At 45.2% G+C, this 23286-nt stretch overlaps 2 protein-coding genes across 8 annotated transcripts in view; both read left to right on the top strand.

Annotated features, from left to right (window-relative positions):
• Fam219a (family with sequence similarity 219 member A) overlaps positions 1 to 3100 on the top strand; it is a 55418-nt gene extending 52318 nt beyond the window's left edge. For 2 of the 4 annotated variants that reach the window (XM_070009015.1, XM_070009001.1), the window contains exon 6: positions 306 to 3100. In XM_070009015.1, coding sequence (XP_069865116.1) covers positions 306 to 461 — 156 coding nt within the window. In that variant the 3' untranslated portion in view covers positions 462 to 3100. Of the gene's footprint in view, positions 1 to 302 lie in introns of all 4 variants that reach the window. The other 2 variants (XM_070009009.1, XM_070008991.1) reach the window with 1 other exon arrangement.
• Positions 3101 to 3473: 373 nt separating this feature from the next.
• Spmip6 (sperm microtubule inner protein 6) lies at positions 3474 to 21595 on the top strand. Of its 4 annotated transcripts, none has more exons than XR_011368549.1 (7): positions 3474 to 3778; positions 15396 to 15516; positions 18164 to 18279; positions 19611 to 19686; positions 19876 to 20107; positions 20749 to 20879; positions 20985 to 21071. XR_011368549.1 is itself a non-coding variant. In XM_070005609.1 (7 exons), the coding sequence occupies exons 1-7, from the start codon at positions 3644 to 3646 to the stop codon at positions 21554 to 21556; spliced, it is 873 nt and encodes a 290-aa protein (XP_069861710.1). In that variant the 5' UTR covers positions 3474 to 3643; the 3' UTR covers positions 21557 to 21595. The 4 variants fall into 4 exon arrangements, 3 of the variants coding, with proteins under 3 accessions (XP_069861710.1, XP_069861735.1, XP_069861725.1); XM_070005609.1 differs by lacking the exon at positions 20749 to 20879 and adding an exon at positions 21451 to 21595; XM_070005634.1 differs by lacking the exons at positions 19876 to 20107; positions 20749 to 20879 and adding an exon at positions 21451 to 21595.
• The last annotated feature ends 1691 nt before the right edge of the window (positions 21596 to 23286 follow it).

The raw sequence follows: 23286 nt of genomic DNA, 5'->3' as shown, positions 1-23286 counted from the left end.
CTCTTAAATAGAATGAGGTGTGAAATGCAGGCAACAGCATATAGAAGTACCTCTGAAACTGGGCAAAACCCAAATAAAAACAGGACTAGACGTCTGTCACAGTAAGAACCTCAAGAACTGGTGGAAATGAGGCTCTGAGAGACTCAAACCTCACTTAAGGGTGGAGTCTAGATGAATGGATGACCTGGGCTGCAGAGAGACGGAGGATGAGATGGGGCTGATAGGTGATGAAGTTGGGACCCCAGCCAGGACTGGGGACTTTCTGTCAACTTGAGCCTGACCTCTCTTTCCTTTGTCTACAGCAGATCAACCAAGATTTGAACATCCAACTGCTGAAGGATGGCTACCGGTTAGATGAGATCCCTGATGACGAGGACCTAGACCTCATCCCCCCCAAGTCCGTGAACCCCACCTGCATGTGCTGCCAGGCCACCTCCTCTACTGCCTGCCACATTCAGTAGCAGGTGGGGCCGCCACGGCTGCATGGAGCAGGGCCAACTCGGGCCAGGTTGGATGAGGTGCCTTCCTCACCTCATCCACCTGCCCCCAGCCTGCACCCCATGCAGCCACCAACCTTGTAACAGTCATTGCTTCCTCCTATGGTAGGACGTGTACCTCTGTGTGTTCATGGAGCAGGAGAAACCAAAACGGAGTCTCTTTCCACCCTGGAGGCCGAGGAGGGGTGGGGGGGTTGTTTGTTCAGTTATTTGTGGGACCTCACCCAGCACCCAGCCCACCTCTGCAAAGTTGAAGTCCAGGCCAAGGACTAGACACAGGGAGGCCAACAGTAACAATGGAGGTGAGGGGGATCACAGGGCCAGAGGGTTGACCCCACCCCCATTGAAGCCATGAATCCCCCAGCCACAACCTAACCAGGAAAGGGATTTGAGTGGAAAAAGGCCCAAGTCAATGGGGGCAGGTCCTAGCCCCTCCACACACCTCACAGCCCCTCCACACCTGCTCCCCTACAAGCCCATGTCCCCGTGTTTTCTCCCTCCTCTGCAGCCTGGCAAAGCTGCCTAAGGGAATATTGTTCCCCACCCATCAGATTGCAGCCTTCTTCCTCTTGGTCACATTCATCCTCTTCCTTGCTCTCTGGGTATGGAGATGGGTAAGGCGGGCCTGAGAGAAAGGCCAGAATTGGAGATGTTATAGCCTGTTCTTACTGGCCTATAACCAATGCATCTATCTCTCTGTCTGGATATTTCTGTTCACTGGTTCAAGCTAGAAGCAGAGTGTTAAGTCTGGCCTTCAAGACCCCATTTCCAGCTCACCCCAGTCTGGGTGGCTAGTTCCTGGAAAGACTCTTCAAGGAACAAGCTTAGAAAAACATAGTGGATGGAGTAACTGCATGAAGTGCTGGGCAATATGTGTGTGTGTGTGCGTGTGTGTGTGTGTGTGTGTGTGTGAGAGAGAGAGAGAGAGAGAGAGAGAGAGAGAGAGAGAGAGAGAGAGAGAGAGAGAGAGAGAGAGAGAGAGAGAGAGAGAGAGAGAGAGAGAGAAAGAGAGAGAGAAGAGAGGAGGGAAAGAGGCACAGAGGCTGTCAGGATGTATGTTCAAGTGTCTACATCTCTGTGTTGGACCTGTCTCTTCAGGTGTCTTTTCCTGATGCATATATGGTATCCATAGTGAGAAAGTAGCTCTGGTCTGTTTGCAGTGTGAGAATCTGCTCAGCAGTGCAAAGGTCTGGGCTCTAGCTCTGGCACTCTCCTGTGATCTTCAGCAAGCCATGAACTTTCTCTGGGCTTTACCTCTCAATTGTAAAATAAACAATAGCTGAAATTATTCTCTTAAGGTCCTTGAAGACCTGAAAGGAATTTCTTTACAAGATTTTCTATGGAGAGGTCTGTTTCTATGTGGGGAGGGGGAGTTTCCACAAGTACATAAGGATCTGTTTGGAAAAGATGCATGTGTGTGTGTGGGCACATGCATGTGTGCACAGGTGTGTGCACAGGTGTTTGTTGTGTATGTGCCTCTAGGAGGGTCTGTGGATTGAAATATACCTACTGCTGCTGCTTCTGTTCTGATGCTTCTTAGCAAAGCTAAAGATGCAAATCAAGAGAGGGAGGCAGTGAAGAGAACCCTCCCGTGGGCTGAGAAATATAGAGCTGCTGTCCAGGTGAAGAAAAGTAAAAGCAGGTAGTTTCAGATGGCTCAGGACTATGCCCCTTAAACCTCCTTCCACAGGCCCAGGGTGAACACTGCCCCAGTTCTCCATGCTGACTCCCCACACATGATGGTGCATCCACTGTCATGGATGCCACTCACATGCTGCTGTCTGGATGCCAGTCCTGGGAGGTGGGAGGGGGTGAATGGAGGTGGTGAGAGGAGGAAGGGTATAGCACCTCTCCCTGCACCACACCCAGGAGCTGCAAACTCCCCAACACCTCCAACCACCCTTACCTCCTTTAGCTAGAAGATGAAAAAATACCAAAGGGAATTAGGCAGAGAAGGTATCTGTAGGGCCCCCAAGGTCCAAGCTGGCTCCTATCTGAGCCCATCTCTCCTACCCCATCCAAGACTCTCAGTACCACCACCATCATCACCCTGGACTCCTTGACTCACCCTTCTAGAACATGAGTACTTCCTCTCTTTTAGACTCCTGCCTTTGCTGCTGACTTACTGTATGACCTAACCCATTGTTCAATTTCTATGGTCCTAAGGAACCAGGAAAAAGCTCCCTGCCTACAGAACAAACTAGTTCCTTGGCAGGCAAGGACTTCTGGCTGAGGCAATCTATATATAGTTAGGTAGATATGGAGGGGAAAGGTAGGAAGCTGGCAGCCAGCAGCTCCTGCATCTAGGGAGAGTGTGTGGTTCTCTCCTTCCCTGTTTGGGTGTTGGAGGGGAAGAACCATGGCCTTAGCTTGCCCCCTGCTCCCCTGTCCTCTTGTAGATACTGCCTTAACACCCCCCCTCCCAGCCCTCGGCTGTGGCTGCCACCCAGCCAGGTTTCTCCGTGCTAATTTATTTCCAGGAAGGTGTGTGGAAGACATGAGCCGTGTATAATATTTTTTTTAACATTTCCATTGCAGTATTGACCATCATCCTTGGTTGTGTATTGTGTAACACAAATAATGATATTAAAGGCATCAAACAAGCCAGCCTCACTCAGCTCCCTACCTGGGATGTGGGACAGGGGAAAATGGGCTGGGAAGGGGAGAGAATTGATCTTCCAGGTGAACATGTCACTCTACCTTCATTTGTAGGCTTCTGGGATGCCACTGACCTGCTGTGTGGCCTTAAGTGAGCCACAACCCCTCAGAACTTCTGTTTCTCTCCGACAAAATGAGAAATTTGGCTGAGAAGGTCTTTAGGGGCCTTTAGACTGCTTGAAAACTGAGCTCTTTAGAGGGACTTGAGATAGGAAAGGGCCGGGAGTAGGCAGGAAATTAAACACTTGGCTAAGCCAAGTGATATCATAATGGGCAATTTCACCCTATAGAAGAAAGCTTAGTGGGTGGGAGCAAGAAAGCTGTAGAGGAGGGCAACTGAAAGGTCCTCCACAAGAGGAGGTGGGTCACAGCAACTGGGACACCTTCCAGGCTGTGGGAGTGGGCTGACTACGGAGAGAGGTGGTCACTGATGTCTAGCAGGAGCCCTTGATACATAGAGCCCACCACAGCATCCCCAAGACCCTACCATGTTCCTCTTCTCTCGTAAGACCAAGACTCCCATCAGCACCTACAGTGACTCCTTCAGGGCTCCAACCTCCATCAAGGAGGTCTACAAGGACCCACCTCTCTGGGCCTGGGAGGCCAACAAGTTTGTGACTCCGGTAAGTGGTGGGTGGGGGTGGGGGTGGGCAGGACAAACTATATGACTGTGTGTGTTTGAATGGGATGTGGTTATCAATATGTGTAATTATTTATAGCTTTGGATCTGGGTCAGTTTTATTCATTTGCTTAGGCACAGAATTTACAAAGGTTATGTAAACTAGTGTAGGATCCTGCCCTCCTGGAGCCACAACAGGATGGGAAGTGGAAAGAGACATAATAAGCAAGAAATAAACAAGATTTTTGAAAAGTGTCCAATTGTTACAAAAGAAATAAACAGGGCAATGGAGCTAGAAAAGGAGAGCTTCCATAGGTCAGGGAGCCCTCTTTCTCTCCAGGTGACATTGTGCTAAGCCTGGAAAGATGAGAAATAACTAGTCATTCTTGTGCAGAGTGAAAAAATTAAAAGTTCCAGACAGACTCATCAGAAAATGTAAAGGCCCTGAGGCTGCCAGTAGAATAAGCCAGAAAATATCCTGTAGGCATGACTTTACACATGTGTATCATTCCTCTGTCTGTCTTTGAAGACAGCTAAATGGTCTTCAGCTTTCACCAAAGGGATGTGGGATCTTAGAATCCACTTGTGATATTCTGCCTACAAGAGTTTGTCTTTGTGTACTGTCCCATAAAATTTTGTTGAATAGGCACCTGCATGTGTAGGCGCACCCACAATACAAAAAAGAGAGGCCACCCAAGTTTTGAAGAACGCATAGCCAAGTTCAAGCCCTAGTACTCCTCCCTCCCTTTCCCAAAACAGTAATAACTGAATCTTAGGGGTCATGGATGGCTTGCCAAAGAAAAGTAAGAAAATGGCCAAGGACAGAACTTTGGAGAATATCAATATTCAAACACTGATAAAGAACCATATAAGGAACAGAATTATGGCCACAAGTCTAAGAGGAAAAGCCAAGGACAAACCAATGAAAACAACAAAACTAGATAAAGGTCACTGTCAGATACTACCCACACAGATGCTAATCTGGCCAGACAATGTATGGAGAGGAGCAAAAGTCAGATAGCAGTGAAAATAAGAATGTAGGAGCTGGGCACTAGTAGCTCATGCCTGTAATCCTAGCTACTCAGGAGACTGAGATCTGAGGATCATGGTTCAAACCCAGCCAGGGCAGGAAAGTCCATGAGACTCTTATCTCCAATAAACCACTAGAAAACTGGAAGTGGCATGGTGGATCAAGTGGTAGAGCTCTGCCTTGAGCTGAAGAGCACAGGGACAGCGCCCAAGCCCAGAGTTCAAACCTCACGACCAAAAAAAAAAAAAAAAAAAAGGAGGAGGAGGAAAGCCTAGAGCTTTTCTTGTGGTAACAGTATGATGGACTCTGACCCTTCTGCTTCTTAACAATGAGGTCTAGCTGGGTATAGTGGCATACCATACCCAGGAGGATCACAAGTCAGAAATCAACCTGCACTACTGAATGCTGGGTACCAGTGGCTCACTCCTGTAAACCTAGCAACTCAGGAGGCTGAGATGTGAAGATCACGATTTGAAGCAGCTGGGGCAGGAATGTCCTTAAGACTCTTATCTCTAGTTAACCACCAGAAAATTTGAGGTGGTGCTATGGCTCCAAGTGGTAGAGTGCTAGCCTTGAACAAAAGAGCTCAGGGATAGTGCCCAAGCCCAAGCTTGGAGCTATGGCTCAGAGACAATACCCAGGCCTGAGTTCAAGCTCCAGGACTGGCACACCAAAAAAAAAAAGGCCCATACAATTAAGTATTGCAAAAACATTGATGTTTATTTTGTTTTGGACTTCCATGAATGTGAATGATCAGTTATTTAAGAAGCCAAGATTGCCCTCAGAATAAATTCCAATACAAGCACTACAAGGAGTATAAACCTAATTTACTAAAAAGGTAAAGGGACTAATTCTCTGAATGCCAAACTGAAACAAATGTTTCAATATCTCTGGCTCCCTGCCAACACACACACACACACACACACACACACACACACACACACACACACACACACACACACACACACACACACACACACACACACACACACACACACACACACACACACACGTGGATCTTCTATGGTAGAAAATATTGGAAATGGCGCTGTGGCTTAAATGGTAGAGCTCTCACCTTGAACTGAAGAGCTGAAGGACAGCACCCAGGCCCAGAGTTCAAGTCCCATGACTGGCCAAAAAAAGAAATTCAACTATGGTAGAAAATATCCTCAATGTAGGTTTTTAGTTATCTTTTAGAGTAAGACCAAACATGAGTTCATAATAAAATATATGAAAACAGCCAGGCACTGGTGGGCTCATCTGTAATCCTAGCTACTCAGGAGGCTAAAATCTGCTATTATCTGAGGATTATGGTTTAAAGCCAGCCCAGGCAGGAAAATTTATGAGATTTTTTTTTTTTACTGTGGAGCCTGAACTCGTCTAGGCCCTGTTTCTCAGCTCTTCAGCTCAAGGCTAACACTCTACCACTTGAGCCACAGCGCCACTTCCAGCTTTTTCTGCTTATATGGTGCTGAGGAATCAAACCCAGAACTTCATACATACAAGTCAAGCACTCTACCACTGAGCCACCTTCCTAGACCTTATGAGACTCATCTCCAATTAACCACAAAAAAGCAGGAAGTGAAGCTGTGGCTTAAGTGGTAGAAAACCAGCATTGTATGAAAAATCTAAGGGACAGCACCCTATGTTCAATAAGCTGAAGGACAGCTGATTTCAAGCCCCAGTACCAGCACAAAGAAGAGAGGGAAGGAAGGAAGGAAGGAAGGAAGGAAGGAAGGAAGGAAGGAAGGAAGGAAGGATTGATTTACAAAATCAAACCCCCAACACTGTCAAAAACATAGGAAAGTGGAGGAAAGGAGGGAAATGAAGGGGAAAAGAGTTGGACGTGGTACTTTATGCTTATAATCTCATCACTAGGGAGGCTGAGGGAGGTAGATTGTGAGTTTGAAGCCAACCTTAGCTACAGAATGAGTATGACTCTAGCTTAGGCTCTATAACAAGACCCTGTCTCAAGATATACACCCCACACACACACAGAAGGAAAGGAAAAGATATTTTCAGGTAAGCAAAACTAATTATGATCTTATGGTTGAGGTATAGGCCACTGATACAAGGATTTGCCTAGTGATCATAAGGGCCTGGATTTAGTCTACAGCACAGAATAAAACCAAAATGTTTGCTATCATCAGATCCATAATGTATAATAAGAGAAGTGTTGAGGGAAGGAAAATTATCACAGAAGGAAAGATATGTGATAATAAATAACAGATAAACAGAAAAATTTAAGCAGATACCTTTGGGAAAATATAGTGGTATATTTAAAGAAAGAATTAAAATATTAAGTGATATTATTATATAAGTTAGTAAAGGACAAAGTTAATGTCTTCCAAGAACCTCACATTATTCTAAAGAGGGTAAAAGATAGTTTTGTACTACTAACTAGCTGCAACTACAAATCCCAGACTTTGCTTCCCTAAGTAGCTCTGGAATGACTACAAGAGAAATTTACATGAGATCCAAAAGACATAAATAAAAAGGCAGCTACTTCCATTTTTATCTTTTGAAAGTTGGTGTATGGCCAGGTAGGCATAGTATTACACACCTGCAAGTCCAGAACATGGGAGGCTAAGGAAGAAGGGTCCTGAGTTTGAAGGCAATCTGGAAAAGGAAAGAGAGAATGAGAAGGGGAAAAAAAGGAGGGAGGGAGGGAGGGAAAAAAGAGGAAAGTTGCGGTTGGCTTGTTCACAGTGGTCACTGGCAGCATCTCCTACAACCTCAGTTCCCACTGGACCTCCCTCCTCCTTTGACATTTTGGGCCCTGGCCCAAGTGTGTGTGCAGCTTTGTCACAAAAGGACACCAGTATCATTGTCCCTATCATCTAGGTTGGAAACCAGAATGCACATGCACACGTTCTTGTCCCCATGGGCTTTAATTTGTTCTTGCTCTTGCCTGCTTCTAGGCCTTATAGAGGTCTTAGCCAGTTCCCATAATTATGTAAAGTCTAATCCCCATAATAAATTCCTTAGGCTATATCATGCATACTGGTTCTGCTTCTCTGATCCAACAGTAACAAAAAGTTGAGAATGTTACTAAATAGCAGATAACATTTTTACAGATAAAATCCATATTAATTCAATGACATACATTTGTTAAATTGGCAAGTTTCAATTTTTCAGGAAGTATAATTATAAATTTATATTGACCTAGTAGAATTTTAAAAGTTGACAAAATCATAACATTTGGTTCCATTTCCTTAAACATTGTTAACATAAGTGGAGAGATACAGGGTACATTGATACATGTACACAATATGTACCTTGATGAAAAACTAGTCAAGGACAGTATAAGAAAATAAAACTATGCATAAACACAAAAGCCAAAATTCTAAATAAAATATTAGCAAACTGAATGCAGCATTACATAACAATGGATAACTTGTAACTATTCCACAAGTGCAAGATTGGCTTAACATTAGAAAAATCATCTATGGGGCTGGGAAGGTACTCAGTGGTAGAGTGCTTGTCTTGCATGTATGAGGCCCTGGGTTCGATTCCTCAGCAACACATAAGCAGAAAAAGCTGGAAGTGGCACTGTGATAGGGCACTAGCCTTGAGCTGAAGAGCCCAGAGTTCAGGCCCCACAACCGACAGAAAGAAAGAAAGAAAGAAAAAGAAAGAGAGAGGACGGAAGAAAGAAAGAAAGAGAGAGGAAGGAAGAAAGAGAGAGGAAGGAAGAAAGAGAGAGGAAGGAAGAAAGAAAGAGAGAGGAAGGAAGAAAAGAAAGAAGAAATCAGCTATGGCTCACCCTTGGGATCCTAGCTACTCAGGAGGCTGAGATCTGAGGATCACAGTTTGAAACCAGCCTGGGCAGGAACGTCGAACATCTATGAGACTCATCTCCCATTAACCACCAAAAAGCCAGAGGTGGAGCTGTGGCTCAGGTAGTGAAGTGCCAGCCCTGAGTGAAAAAGCTAAGGGACAGCACCTAAATAGAGTTCAAGTGCTAGTGCTGGCACAAAGAAAGAAAGGGAGGGAGAGATGGAGGGAGGGAGACAGGCAGGGAGGGAGGGAGGGAGGAAGGAACAAAAAAATGTCATTCATTAACATACTTCAGGAGAAAAGCATAAAATCATTTCAAAATGTGCAAAAGAGATCTTCTGGTGGGGTGACAGAAATATTCCAAAATTGGGTTGTGGTTACAGTTGAACTACTCAATAAACTTACTAAGAATTCTTGAGTTATATATGTAAACAGTGAATTTTGTGCTATGTAAATTATACCTGCATAGTTATTTTTAGAAGGATGCGGACAAAGACCAAAGGCAAAGAAGCAATCAATACCTGTTCATGATTACAAATAAAAAAATCCAGCCAGGCACCAGTGGCTCACACCTGTAATCCTAGCTACTCAGGAGGCTGAGATCTGAGGATCACGGTTCAAAGCTAACCCAAGCAGGAAAGTCTGTGAGACTCTTCTCTCCAATAAACCACTAGAAAACCAGAAGTGGTGCTGTGCCTCAAGCGGTAGAGCGCTTACCTTGAGCTGAGGAGCACAGGGACAGCTCCCAAGGCCCAAGTTCAAGCCCCACGACCTGCAAAAAAATAGCAATAAGCTTCTCTAACTTAATAAAGGATATACACCCAAAAGCTGTGGCCAACGCCCAAGTGGTAGACTGAAGGCATAAGGCCCTGAGTTCATATCCCAATACTGCAAAAAAGAAAAAATACCCACAATATTTGCCCAAAGTACATAATCAGCATCACTTATATTAGGTAATAATAGAAGCATTCTTTTTTAAAATTGGGATCAATGCAAGAGTATTCACCATTCAACGTCTGCTGCAAATCACCGCAAGTTCCTTATCCGGCCGCGATCACGACCAAGGCAGTAATGGAAGCCAGACAGTGAAACTGAAACTGGTTTCAGGGCACCCAACAACAGACACCCCAAGATCCCATTAACAGGATTTTTAATTGATTATCAGACAGGGGAGTACTTCAGAAAGTAAGGTAGAAATCTCTGAAGTTACAGACATCAGCATGTGAAACAATCCTGGGAAGAATAACTTCCTTATCCTTAGGGAGGCAGAGGTAAGCAACAAACACCCACAATTTGTATGGACCTTCACCAGCTCTAAGGTCGAAGGAAGTTTGATTCTCATTAACTCAAATCTAGGGTAGAATCTTGAGTCTCTGTAATGCTAGGAGCGACTGATTTTTCTCAGACAATTCCCAGCTTTCTGAGAATTAAGAGAATGGCATTTCAATTCTCTTTATTATACCTCACAGCTCAGCATTCGCAGATTCCCACATAACCTCTATCCAGCATTATATTGAAAGTCCTAGCCAAAAAATTAAGGAAACAAAAAGTAAAAAGACACAGAGAAAATGAAAAAGTAAAACTATATTTACAGATTAGACAACTGTGTGTATACAGTCTATAAATTATTAGCATAAGAAAATTTAGGCCATGCAAAATCCCAGTACTTGGGAGGCTGAGACAGGAGGATCACGAGTTTGAAGCCAGCTTGGGATAGTTAGTGAGACTCTCTCTCAAAAACAGAGAAATCACAACGCATTTATTCTAACAGCAAAAAAATAATAACCAGGTGCCAGTGGTTCACACCTGTAATCCTAGCTACTGAGGAGGCTAAGATCTGAAGATTGTGGTTGGAAGCCAGCCTGGGCAGGAATGTCTGTAAAACTCTTATCTCCAATTAACCACCAGAAAATGGTGGTACTGTGGCTCAAAGTGGTAGAGTGCTAGTCCTGACCAGCGAGGGGGGGGAGGGGAGGGTGACAGCTAAAAGACAGTACCCAGGCCCTGAGTTCAAGCCACAAAACTGACAAAAATAAATTAAAATAAAAGTATAAATTCAACAATGTGGGGAAAACTGTATAGATAATATTATAAAACTTTATTGAGAACCATGTAACCTATAACTCTAGTGTTTGGCCTACAAGCCTGTCTGGACAATCTCAAAAACAAAACTTTATGAAATACTTCTTCAAAATACTTAAAGACATATAGCATGTTCTTGGATAGGAAGACTTGCTATCATGAAGATTTAATTCAATATCAAGAGCTGGCTGCCAATGGCTCACACCTATAATCTTAGCTACTCAGGAGGCTGAGATGTAAGGATCATGATTCAAAGCCAGCCCAGGTAGGAAAGTGTGAGATTCTTATCTTCAATAAACTACAGAAAGAGCCAGAAGTGGAGCTATGGCTTAAGTGGTGGAGCACTAGCCTTGAGTACAATGACTCAGGGACAACCCCCAGGCCCAGAATTCAAGCCCCAGGACTGGCAAAAATAAAAATAAAAAAGAGAAAAAGTCTCATCAAGATCTTTTGAGGCGGGGCTGGGAAGGTGGCTCAGTGGTAGAGCGCTTGTCTTGCATGCCTGTGGCCCTGTGTTTGATTCCTTAGCACCACATAAGCAAAAAGAAAAAAAGCCGGAAGTGGCGCTGTGGCTCAAGTGGTAGAGAGTTAGCCTGGAACTGAAGAGCTGAGCAACAGGCCCAGGCCCAGAGTTCAGGCCCCACAACCGGACCAAAAAAAAAAAAAAAAAAAATCGATCTTTTGAGGAATTTAACAAGCTGTTTCTAAAATTTATAACAAAGGCCAATAGGCAAAAGAGAACTTGTCCAAACAGATACTAATTGTGAAGTTATAGGAACTCATAGAGCTGGAAAAACTGACTAATGAAACAGAAAAGTGCCACACACACATACACACACATATATATGGAAATAATATTCAACAAAGATAAGTGGTAATAAAGCTATTGAAAAGGATGCATCAGGCTTGGAGTGGCATAACAAATCTGAGGGTCAAAATAGATTACTCTATGGGAATATTAGTTATCAATATAGATAAAAATAAAATTAATCACTATCTCACATCAAACCCCAAGTGCAAGTTCTGAGAGATTAAATATGGAAAGCAAAACTGAATAATTTTTAGAAGAAAATACAGGACGTTATGTGCATTATCTGAGAGTATGGATGGATTTCTTAAGTCACAAAAAACATTAACCATAAAAGAAGAGATTAATAAATTCAACTATGTTTAAATTAAGACCTTCTGTTCATCAAAGACACCATTAAGAAAATTAAAGAAAGAAGCCACAAACTGAGAGATCTGCAACATGTAACTCATTAGTATGTAGAATACATCAAGAACTGTAATTCTAATTGAACACATGTGCATTTGACTCTCCTGAAACCTCTCTAAAACTGGAGTAATAGATATTTAAGTCATAAACCACAAGGATGTTGAAAAAGAAAGGATGATGGCAAGGAAGTTTTGGAAGCTGGAAAGTATGCTAAGTAGTACTGATTTAGCAGATCTGAGAAAGCTGAATCTCAAGTCAGCAATGGGAGCATGGAGACATAATTCAACTCAAAACTGCAGAATTTCCAAAATGCTCAGGAATGAATAATCCTAGGCTTCTCTGGAACTGAAGATGGTTCAGAACTAAGGCTAAAGTAAGGATTATTTGAAAGCCATTTAAGCAGTTAAACCTATGAATCCCTTTTTCTAAGTTTGTGCCAGAGGGTAACTACCTACCTCTGTTTCTGCTAAAGTCACAAGGCTTATTTGTTGGCAAGATCTCAGGACTGGGGATAAAAACTGAGGGTGGGGCACCATAATAACAACAGGTGAACTAGCAAGGCAATGGTGGCTCATGCCTGTAATACTAGCTAAGGAGGTTGAGATCCGAGGATCTTAGTTCAAAGCCAGCTGGGGCAGAAAAGTCCCTGAGAGATTCAGCTACAATTAGCCACTCAAAAGCCAGAAATGGAGCAGTGGCTCAAAGTGGTAGAATGCTAGCCTTGAGCAAAAGAGTTCAGGGGCAGTGCTCCAGCCCTGAGTTCCATACCTACGACCAACAAACAGAACAAGTGAACCTCCATAGGCTGAATTATAACATGCTCCTTCCCCCAAGATTCCTGCTCCATACAGGTTCCGAGAACATTGGCAACTAGGTTATTACCCTCAGACCAAAGAATAAAGGAATCCTTTCTGAAGAATCTGATCAACCCAAGAGGAATGACACACAGATATTATTAGCATTTGTAATAATCATCATCATCCAACCAGATCATTCCACAGTTGACAAAACCCACTCACAGTTTAGAGCCTTAGCTAAGTTAGACTCCTATTCATGAACATGAAAAAGATTGCAGACATCTGAGGAAAGGCTCTAACAAAAAAAAAAATTAATAGTCTATGAGTTCTGCGTGACTGTTCTATGTGTAGGTGGTTATGTTTAGTATGTATATATGGACACATCTGTATGTGTGTAAGTGGATACATTGTGTGTGTGTGTGTGTAAAGCTCAGAAAGCCACTAAGGCATGGGATCCTTGGATCCACATCATCCATTCTCACTTATGTTGGAGTGTAATTGTGCCATATTTGTCCTCAGAACTTGGCCCAAAAGCCTTTGAGCTGAGGGGGTTTCAGGGTGTTTGTATCCCTAAGGGCCAGGTCTGATCTTAGCTCTGGCTATAAGAAGCCTCTCTCTTTAATATCATAAAGGGCACGTGTGGATGGTTCAGTGGCATTTTCAGACCCACTGCCTATAAACACCTGTAAACACATACCTTGCTTGGCATTCTGCCCTCATCTGGAGACAAAGTGGCCCCAAGGGAGGCCTTGATCTGAATTTCTACATATCTAGCTGAACAAAGAGTGATGAGATAAGACGAACTTCAAAAAGCAGAGGGACCCAGGGCCTGGATTAGGAAGAGGAAAAAAAGGTGGTTAGATGAGGAGCAGAGCAAAGTGAAGATCAAAGTCAAAGATAATATTGTTGCATGGTCAGAGCCATAAGCAGAATCAGGATTGAGTCCAAGACAAAGAATTGAACCTTAAAGTAGGTCCCCCATTAGCTCCATTTTTCAGCTCCAGATTCCACCCTACTTAAGAAGCTTGCATTAGGCAGCTAGCAGCCAGGATAGCCAACCTTTCCTGAGGCTCCAGTTGTGCCAGGGGCCTACTGACCCTGTTGGAGGAAACTGGGGGCCTACGGGAGGCCCTGATCTCTGACAGAATATAGTCTACAAGAAAGAGAAGAGTGCTGGGCGCTGGTGGCTCACGCCTGTAATCCTAGCTACTCAGGAGGCTGAGATCTGAGGATCGTGGTTCAAAGCCAGCCCGGGCAGGAGAAACCGTGAGACTCCTATCTCCAATAAACCACCAGAAAACCGGAAGTGGCGCTGTAGCTCAAGTGGTAGAGCGCTTACCTTGAGCTGAAGAGCTGAGGGACAGCGCCCAGGCCCAGAGTTCAAGCCCCACGACCGACAAAAAAAAAAGAAAGAGAAGAGTTTAAGAAAGAATAATATTATGTCATTTTCAGGGAAATGGATGGACCAAGAACAAATCATAGTTAAGTGAGGTAAGCCAAGCTCAGAGAGACAAACAGTACATGTTTTTCCTCATATGCCAAAGCTAGATCTAAAAATGGGACGTGATAAATTATACAGGACACTAGGCATCCACATCCAGAGAGAGCAAAGGAATATTCTCTTAAGGGAGGAACACAAAGGCACAATGCCTTTGTGCCTCTGATCATATAAAATAATGAAGTTTTTGTTGTTGTTTTTCTTTTATTTTTGTCTTGTTCTTTTATATGTCTTTAGGAGGATAAGGGGGAACAGAAATAGAGGGATAAAGAATGAACAAGTGCAGCAGTGGTACTAACTAGACACTATGTTGAAGATGAACTATACAACTTGTGAGTGGGGATGGGAGAAAAAACTGGAAGAGAGTGAGGGAAGGGGTGGTAGTGTCCAAAAAGAAATGTACTCTCGCCGGGCGCTGGTAGCTCACGCCTGTAATCCTAGCTACTCAGGAGGCTGAGATCTGAGGATCGCGGTTCAAAGCCAGCCCAGGCAGGAGAGACCGTGAGACTCCTATCTCCAATAAACCACCAGAAAACCGGAAGTGGCGCTGTAGCTCAAGTGGTAGAGCACTCGCCTTGAGCTGAAGAGCTGAGGGACAGCGCCCAGGCCCAGAGTTCAAGCCCCACGACCGACAAAAAAAAAAAAAAAAAAAAAAAAAAAAAGAAATGTACTCTCTACCTGACTTAGGTAACTGTAACCCCTCTGTACACCACCTTTATAATACCCCTCCGTACATCACCTTTATAATAACAAAGGAAGGAAGGAAGGAAGGAAGGAAGGAAGGAAGGAAGGAAGGAAGGAAGGAAGGGAAATAAAAGAAAGGAAAGAAGGGAAGAAAGGAAGAGAGAAAGAAAGAAAGAAAGAAAAAGAAAGAAGAAAGAAGAAAAAGAAAAGAAGAAAGGGGAAAATGACAGGAGAAACACTTAGCTCTGACCTTTAAGAGCTCCATCCGAGTCAGGAAACATCAAAAAATAGATCAGAAAATACTATGATTAGAGCAAGAGCTTGACTCCAAACCCCAGTTTGGGAATAAAAAGGGGAGTCAGGGGGCAAAATGTGATCCAACCAAGAAACCATATAGAAGAATGAAGACTGGCATGAAAATCCACCCTCTGCCATTGGGAGAGAGGTAAAAAAAAAATCCACCCAAGTTGATTTCAGGAGGGACTGAATCTAGGGGCCTCTACATGCCTAGCCAATTCTCTTTTCTTTTCACAGGGTCTAACTCATGTCACACAGCGCTATATGGATCCTGATACTCTGCAGATGAACAAATGCGCTACACACACATCAGGCCATCTGTACTGTCCTGAGAAGTACTGGATCCCTCAAAATGAAGGTAGGGCCTCTGTTACCTCCTGACTCCAGCAGTGACCCCACCAATGACTTATAACTTGAACCCAATTAGATCCTGACTTGATCTATCAACCTATCTCTATCCATGAGATAAAATAGACCTTTTTTCTAACCAATCTCCACTTCAACTTGATTACTAACCACCTGTCTTGACCCTGACCCTGGAGGAGACCACCTAGGCTCGGACTTTTGTGATCTCCCTGTCTGAAAATAGAATTGGAAAATAACCAGGCACAGCATGCACCTGTAGTCCCAGCTACTTGGGAGGTTGAGACAGGAGGGTCACTTGAAACTAGGAGTAAAGACCAGCTTGGGCAACATAGCCAGACTCAAAACAATAACCCAACCCTGGAAGAACCCTAGCTTTCATCACTATTAAAGATGGAGAGGATATTAATCTTCGCAAAATCCTCCAACCATATTCTAAGAGTCACCTCCTCCCCATTTTCTTAGCAATCCTGTTCAGTTCTCCATCTCTCCTGCCACATGATACCTCTTTCCCTTTCCCTGGAACATTTCCTAACGTCTGCCTAAAACCTCTCATCTCCTTCACAGTCAAGATTCCCAGAAACACAGTCTATGCTCATTATCTCAACTTCTTCACTCCTTCATACACCTTATGAAAAATTATCTTTCTCCTTTGATAAAGTGTTTACAATCTGTGTGTGCACGCACACACACACACATACACACACACACACACACACACACACACACACACACACACACACACACACACACACACACCAGTACACCAGTCTTGAGGAAGAGAGGTTAGGCTTAGTGGTAGAGCATTTACCTAGCCAGCTCTAGGCCCTGAATTCAAACCAAATAGCACCACAATAAAAAAGGTGGTTGGGGATTTAGTCCAGTGGAAGAGCACTTGCCTAGCAAGTGCAAGATCCTGATTCTGGTCCTCAGCTCTAAAAAAACAAAACAAAACAAAAAAACTAAAACAAAACCACAGTCTTCTCTTATTTACAACTGGGTCCCTCCATCAAGGGACTTCATAAATCTTTGTTGGATGAAGTGATAATTCCCAACATAAGTTGGCGTCTTCACCTCCTACACAGAATACTGAAATTACATCTGTGTGGTTCTGATTACCATATCCATGAGACCTTTTAGTCTTTACTATCTGAGACTTTCCCTATGCATTTCACTCCTCTGACTACTCCATTCTACTTAAAACTACTTCCTTCCTCAGCTTCTCTGATGCCTCGCTTTTTCTAAGTCTCTTATATACTTACTTTGGACACCAAGTTTTTCAGAATACTATTCAGAGCTCTCTTTCCTCCTTGCTCTGTCCCCAAGACTATTTTACCTACCCCATCCCTAACTTTAAATACTGTAGCCTTGATGTCTCACCAGACTTTACTCTCCTTCATCTGAGTATGGTGATCTCTACCTGGATGGGAAAAATAAACCTCAAACACAGTATGCCAAATCAGCCAACTCAGAATTTCAAACCCCAACGTTGTACCTCTTCCCCACACCCACCTGTCTTCTTCTTGGCCTTTTTACCCTGTTTCTCACATGAATTACAGAGGATCTCATAGGACAGTCTTGTGGCAGGGATGGTGTTGAAGAATGTTAACTAGAGTTAGTTAACATTGATCAATGTTTCATTTGTGAAAAAGCACCACAGTTTCTACTGTGATGCTGGATTGTAAAATTTCAAAGATAAGGCAAGAAGACCAATAGGCTAATTAAAATAGCTTTTTAATCGTGATAAGTATTCTAATTTTTTAAACAATGTATTAACTTATTTAAGCCTCACAACAACCCTATGTTAGGCAAGTGCTCCCTGATCCACAACAAACCTAAGAGTTATCACCCTAATTTTACAGTTGGGTAAACTGAGACAAGATTAACTTGGTCAAGGTCTCACAAAGCTAATTATTGGTAGAACAGAAATTTGAAACCAGGCAATCTATCTGCAGATTTTGCCCTGTTAACCATGACATTATCTTGTCTCCTGGTGATGATTCAGAGAAGATGAGGCAGATCATGGAGGGCTGGGAGAGGGAATGGATTCAGTGGATTCAAAGAGTTTTAAGAAGGAAGAAAGGCAAACCTTGGAGTCTGGATGTAGAAGATGAGGGAGACAGAAAAACTGGCAGGAAACCCCATTTTCAAATTAATTGATTCAGAATATAGATCTAGGATAAAAATTGATTAGCTCAATAAGATGAGACCTGGGCTACAACTGTCAGAAACAAAGTATGGTGGACCATAATCCTGGCACTAAAGAGGCTGTGGCAGAAAAGAAAGTTCAAGTCCAACCTAGGTTACCTATCAAGACCCATCTAGAAAGAAAAGGAAGGAAGGAAGGAAGGAAGGAAGGAAGGAAGGAAGGAAGGAAGGAAGGAAGGAAGGGAGAGAGGGAGGGAGGGAGGCAGAGAGGGAAGAAGGGACGGAGGGAGGGAGGGAGGAAGGGATGGAAGGAGGGAGGGAAGGAGGGAAGAAAGAAGGGAGGGAAGGAGGGAAGTCTGGGTAGGCTTAGGGACTGGCCTTAGGAGAAGTCAATGACGATCTGCTTTGTGCTGGGCATCAACAAACATTTAAAGTGGTCCTAGATCCCCTGGGTGAAGTAAGAAATAACTGACATCTCCACTCCTACAATGCAGCACTCAAATACTGCCCAAGTTACCTGGGCGGTGACCGGTACAACACATGGAAGATGGGACCTTACAACAGCTCCTACTTGAACAAGTATTCTTCCTACCTTCCTCAACTGTCTAAGGTAGCTACTGGGTCCACACTACCATCCTACACTACAGTGACTGATATTTATCTATTCAGTCCTCATTCCTTTCCTACCAACAGTGCTCCAGAATCTTCCCCCATCTGGGCAACTAGGATTAGTGAATGTTTGTTAGCCCAGGAGTGGGGCTATGATAAATCCTTGAATCCTGATCTCTGCCTTGGCTCTGTACAGATGAGTGATGTGGACTTCTGGCATACTTGTACCTTCTTGAGGTTTGCTGAGTGACCCTTCCTCATCTGTTCTGACCATTGTGACATTTGGGGCTGTCACAGTCATCTTCCCCTTCCATTGTGATATGAACAGGGAAAACAGGAGCACAAGGCTATTAAGTAGCAGCAGAGTAGAAATAGAATAGGAGACTATTCCTGGGAGATAGAATGGAGTCCTAGTCCCAGGCCTGGCCCTCTGTCTAGGGAAGGTAAGAGGTCCCAAGGCCCCTTGCAGGAGTGCCTAGCTGTAGGCTGATAGACTGAACCTTTTTTGAATTAGGACTTCCTCAAGAATTAGACTTTGAGCTGGGGGCTGGTGATTCACACTTATAATCCTAGCTATTCAGGAGGCTGAGATATGAGAATCCTGGTTCAATGCCAGCCAGTGGAGGGGGCAAAGAAGTACCTGAGATTAGGGACTTAACTACAAAAAAAAAGACAATAGTGAAGTTGTGATTCAAGTAGTACGGTGTTAGCCTTGAGCAAAAAACCCTCACCCTGGGTTCAAGCCCCAGGACCCCTCCCCCTACACACACACACACACACACACACACACACAGAATTAGAATGTGTCACAAGGTCCTCTAGGTGATTCTGATGTTGTAATTCTAATGTATTCTAATATTGTAAACTCCCTGTTAAACACCCCATCATGGGCTGGGAAGGTGGCTCAGTGGTAGAGTGCTTGCCTTGCATGCATGAGGCCCTGGGTTCGATTCCTCAGCACCACATAAGCAGAAGAGCCGTTAGTGGCACTGTGGTTCAAGTAGTAGAGCGCTAGCCTTGAGCTCTTAGGGACAGTGCCCAGGCCCCACGACCGATAGAAAAAAAAAAAAAAAAAAAAAAACACTCCATCTGATAAAGGCAAATACTAAAATCAAAGGCAAAGCCAATCTCCCTTCCTACAGCCCTCCTCCTCTCTAGCCTCCTCCGGATAGGTGGAGTAAATGCGTTGCCCAGCAACAGCCCCAAACACTCTGCAGATCAGAGTTGGGGAGCTCCTGAGAGGCGGGAACAGGGTGTTCTGGAGGGACCCTTCAAAGGGAGCAAACACTCTTCCGGATCGGAGCTTGAGGCTAGCATCTGTGGTCCCTGCAGGACTCTAGGCTGGACCCAGTAGTTCGAGGCATGCCCTTGGAGTACCCTCCCAAGCCGGAGCGCCTCAATGCCTACGGTAAAGACTGGCGGGGCCGGTGGAAAACGGTTCCTGAGCGGGAGCGGGGCGGACAGAGGCGGACGGGCCGGGGATGGAGGGGAACAGGGTGGAGGCCGAGGGTCTCTGCCTCTGTTTCTGACCTTGCCTCTCCCCCTGCCTGGGACTCTTGTCTTGGGGGTGTCTCGGGTTCTGGACCCGCGGGTACAGAACGTGAGGTGGTGATGAACATGTTGAACACGCTGTCCCGGAACCAGCCGCTGCCACAGCTAGCACCTCGGTGCAGATGCTTGGACTCGATGCCCGGCCGCCTGCCGTTCCAAGCTTTCAATAGCCCTTGCCCTGGCCGCCACTACTGCCTGCACGGGTTGGACTGCTTCGCCCCGGAGGCGCCCCTCGCTGACCGTCGCCTGAGTCCGTGCTTGGAGGAGCCGACCGTAAGGTTCGCATGGATCCCCAAACAAGCCTCACCCCCAGCCCGGCCCTCCCTGGCTGCAGTTTCTAGCCCCGCTGAGCCTCCACGTCAGCCCTGCGCTGGCCTGCAGCCGAATTCTGCTTGCTCGCCGGGCCCAGCCGTGTCTCTGCTTCCCCTTTGCCCCTGGGCCGAGGTAACCACGTCTGAGGCAGTTCTGAATACTGTACAGAATGGGTCCTGATCTCTGTCCCTAACCCCGTAGCCGGTCATGTAAGGTTGAGTCTTAGCCCTCAAAATGGGGGGGGGGGGGGAGAGGGGTGTGGACTGGGAAGATGGCTCAGTGCTTGCGTCTCATGCATGAGACCCTGGGTTCGATTCCTCAGCACCACTTAAGCAGAAAAAGCCGGAAGTGGCGCTGTGGCTCAAGCGGTAGAGCGCTAGCCTTGAGCTGAAGAGCTGAGGGACAGCGCCCAGGCCCAGAGTTCAGGCCCCACGACCGACAAAAAACCAAAAATGTGTGTGTGTGTGTGCGTGCGCGCGCACGTGTGCGCGTGTGTAAACGTGCCTGAGTCTCCTGAAGACTCCATGTACCCTTCAGCATGCTGGAGAAACTGCTGTTCCTTTGCAAAGATCTGAAGGGCTCCTGAGTCCTCAATTCTCCCCCGAAGGAAGCCAGTCCTCTCCCTGGACTCCATCGTCTGCCCTGGACAGCAAAACCAGGCCTTGTGAGGAGGGATCTACGCAGAGGCAGTACTGAAATAGGGTCTTGAAAGGCAAAGACGGGAAGGATCTTGGAGCGGTAGGACTCGTGCCTGAAACATCACCACAGTCCTTGGTCTGGACTGCAGGAATAGGAGGGTATCAATAGACCTTACCTCTTGCTGCCTACTACTTTCTTCCCCAGGTGTGTGTCGCCCTTCGGGCACAGACCCGGAATGCAATGTGCTGTTACACCTCCCCTGCCATCATTCTACCCATGTCCAAACCTTAAGTAAGTCTGATGCACACACTTTCACTTGCATATACACGCTGTTCCTTTAGGGCCTTGGGGGCCGGAAGGGGACTAGGGATGGGATGTATCCACTGAGTTGCACCTACAGGAACCAGCCACCAGGCGGAGCTAGGGCCGTGGGGAAGTATGGAAGGAGTTAGACTTGGTAGTGAATTTAGTCTTGTGTGCTGGGCTTCAGGATTTGGTATGAAAAGGTAGGGAATATGTACTTAGCATCAGAAATTCAGCATTACAACATGAGGTTAGGAAGTCAGTGTTAGTGTTAAAATGTTGGAATAAGGTTAGTATTGAGAATTGGAATCAGATGTTGACTTCAACATATGAGTGTCTAGAACGGCTGACCGTCTCTCCCTTGCAGATGGGACACAAGTCACTTCAAGAAGACTGGTGGGCCCCAGAGAAACAGCTATGTTGTTCACCCTGAGTTTGTGTCCGAGAGCTATCCTCGCTACTGTTTCTGGTAAAGCCTGAGCTTGCTCAGGCAATAAATTCTTTATCCCAAAGGCTGTCTCCCTATGTCTTTGCCCAGTAAGATCTAGAAATGAGGGACCTGTTTCTCATTTACCCAGCCTAGAACACTCTCACTCCCATTATTTCAGTAGTTTGAGTAATTATGCCCTTCTGATGTACAACAGTAATGATACAAAAAGACTGCAACACCTGGTTCAAGTCCTTTCTCTCTACAATCTCAAGAATGAGTCCATGGACTCAAAGGAGAAGGAAAAATGACGATTTATTGTAAAGATAAGCAGAGCTCCTGCTAGACTGGAAGGGGAGTTCCAAGGAAGGACACTGCCTTGGGGCACATTGTACAAGGGTTAATATGGTGTCTCTAGGAGAGAGCTTCCTGACTCTCAAGATCACTAGACACCCTGTGGGCCATGTCAGTTCCTAGAACAAACCAGAGGGTCCACACAACCTGCTGAGCACCTCATGTGTCATTTATAGTCCCTGTGACCAGATGCCCATTCCAGCACACACCTCTAGGTCCAATCAGTTTGTTGTTCATGTATATGTCGTCCAGGGACAATGGCTCATGAGTGCATGTGCCAACTATCCAAGGCCATAGTGGCATGATGTCTAGTGCCTGCCTATAGGTGAGGGACACAGAACCTCTATGGGAAAGAGGGTGGGCTTTGCTCTGACTGCTCTCAGTGATTCCATATCCTCCTATTCCACAGCCTAAACCAATAGTAGCACCTAGCTGTGAGGGGTGGATCTGCCTACATCCCATCCTAAGAAGACCCTCCAGCTGATACTTCACCCACAATGACCCCAAACCTCAATGTCTATGGGAAAAAAACTGTTGCTTTGTTCTCAGCCTCTCCCAAAGTCTCTCTCTGCTTAGATTTCCTTTGCTGCCCTCCCAACACCCAAAAACACAATTTTGGAGAGGCTCATGATCAAGAAATTCAAATTGTAGGGCTAGGAAGGTGGCTCAGTGGTAGAGCGCTTGCCTTGCATGCTCGAGGCCCTGGGTTCGATTCCTCAGCACCACATAAGAAAAAAGAAAAAAGCCGGAAGTGGCGCTATGGCTCAAATGGTAGAGCGCTAGCCTTGAGCTGAAGAGCCGAGGGACAGCGCCCAGGCCCAGAGTTCAGGCCCCATGACCGGACCCAAAAAAAAAAAAAAATTCAAATTGTGAAACAGACCTGTTTCTCTGTTCAAGAGAGCAAAGGGCAAGTTGTTCAGAAATCTCTAGGATCTTCAGTATGCTCTTTTCTCCATTAAAGACATGAAATTTTAGCTTAACATAACCCTTCACTCTACTGGAAGTGGTATGGAGGAACACACCCACCTCTCTACAGTAATCATTCTTCTCTTTCCTCTTCTCATAAAGTCTTTCTGTGTAGTTTAAAGTGGCCTCAAACTCAGTCACCTGAGTGCTAAGATTATAGGCATGTAATCTTACATGCTGCGTGTCACTAGGAGGAGGGGCTGGATCCTAAATAAATAACAGAGGAGCAGGCCTTGTAAAATGCTTAACACAGATCAGCCTTCTCAATTCTTTTTTTTTTTTTTTCTTTGCCAGTCATGGTGCCTGAACTCTGGGCCTGGGCACTGTCCCTCAGCTCTTCAGCTCAAGGCTAGCACTCTACCACTTGAGCCACAGCACCACTTCCAGCTTTTTCTGCTTATGTGGTGCTGAGGAATTGAACCCAGGGCCTCATGCATGCAAGGCAAGCGCTCTACC

Source organism: Dipodomys merriami, unplaced genomic scaffold (assembly GCF_024711535.1).
Source record: "Dipodomys merriami isolate MVZ:Mamm:240054 unplaced genomic scaffold, mDipMer1.0.p SCAF_11, whole genome shotgun sequence".
NCBI lineage: Eukaryota > Metazoa > Chordata > Mammalia > Rodentia > Heteromyidae > Dipodomys > Dipodomys merriami.
Note: the sequence above shows the minus strand (reverse complement) of the source record. Positions and strands in the feature narration are given on the sequence as shown.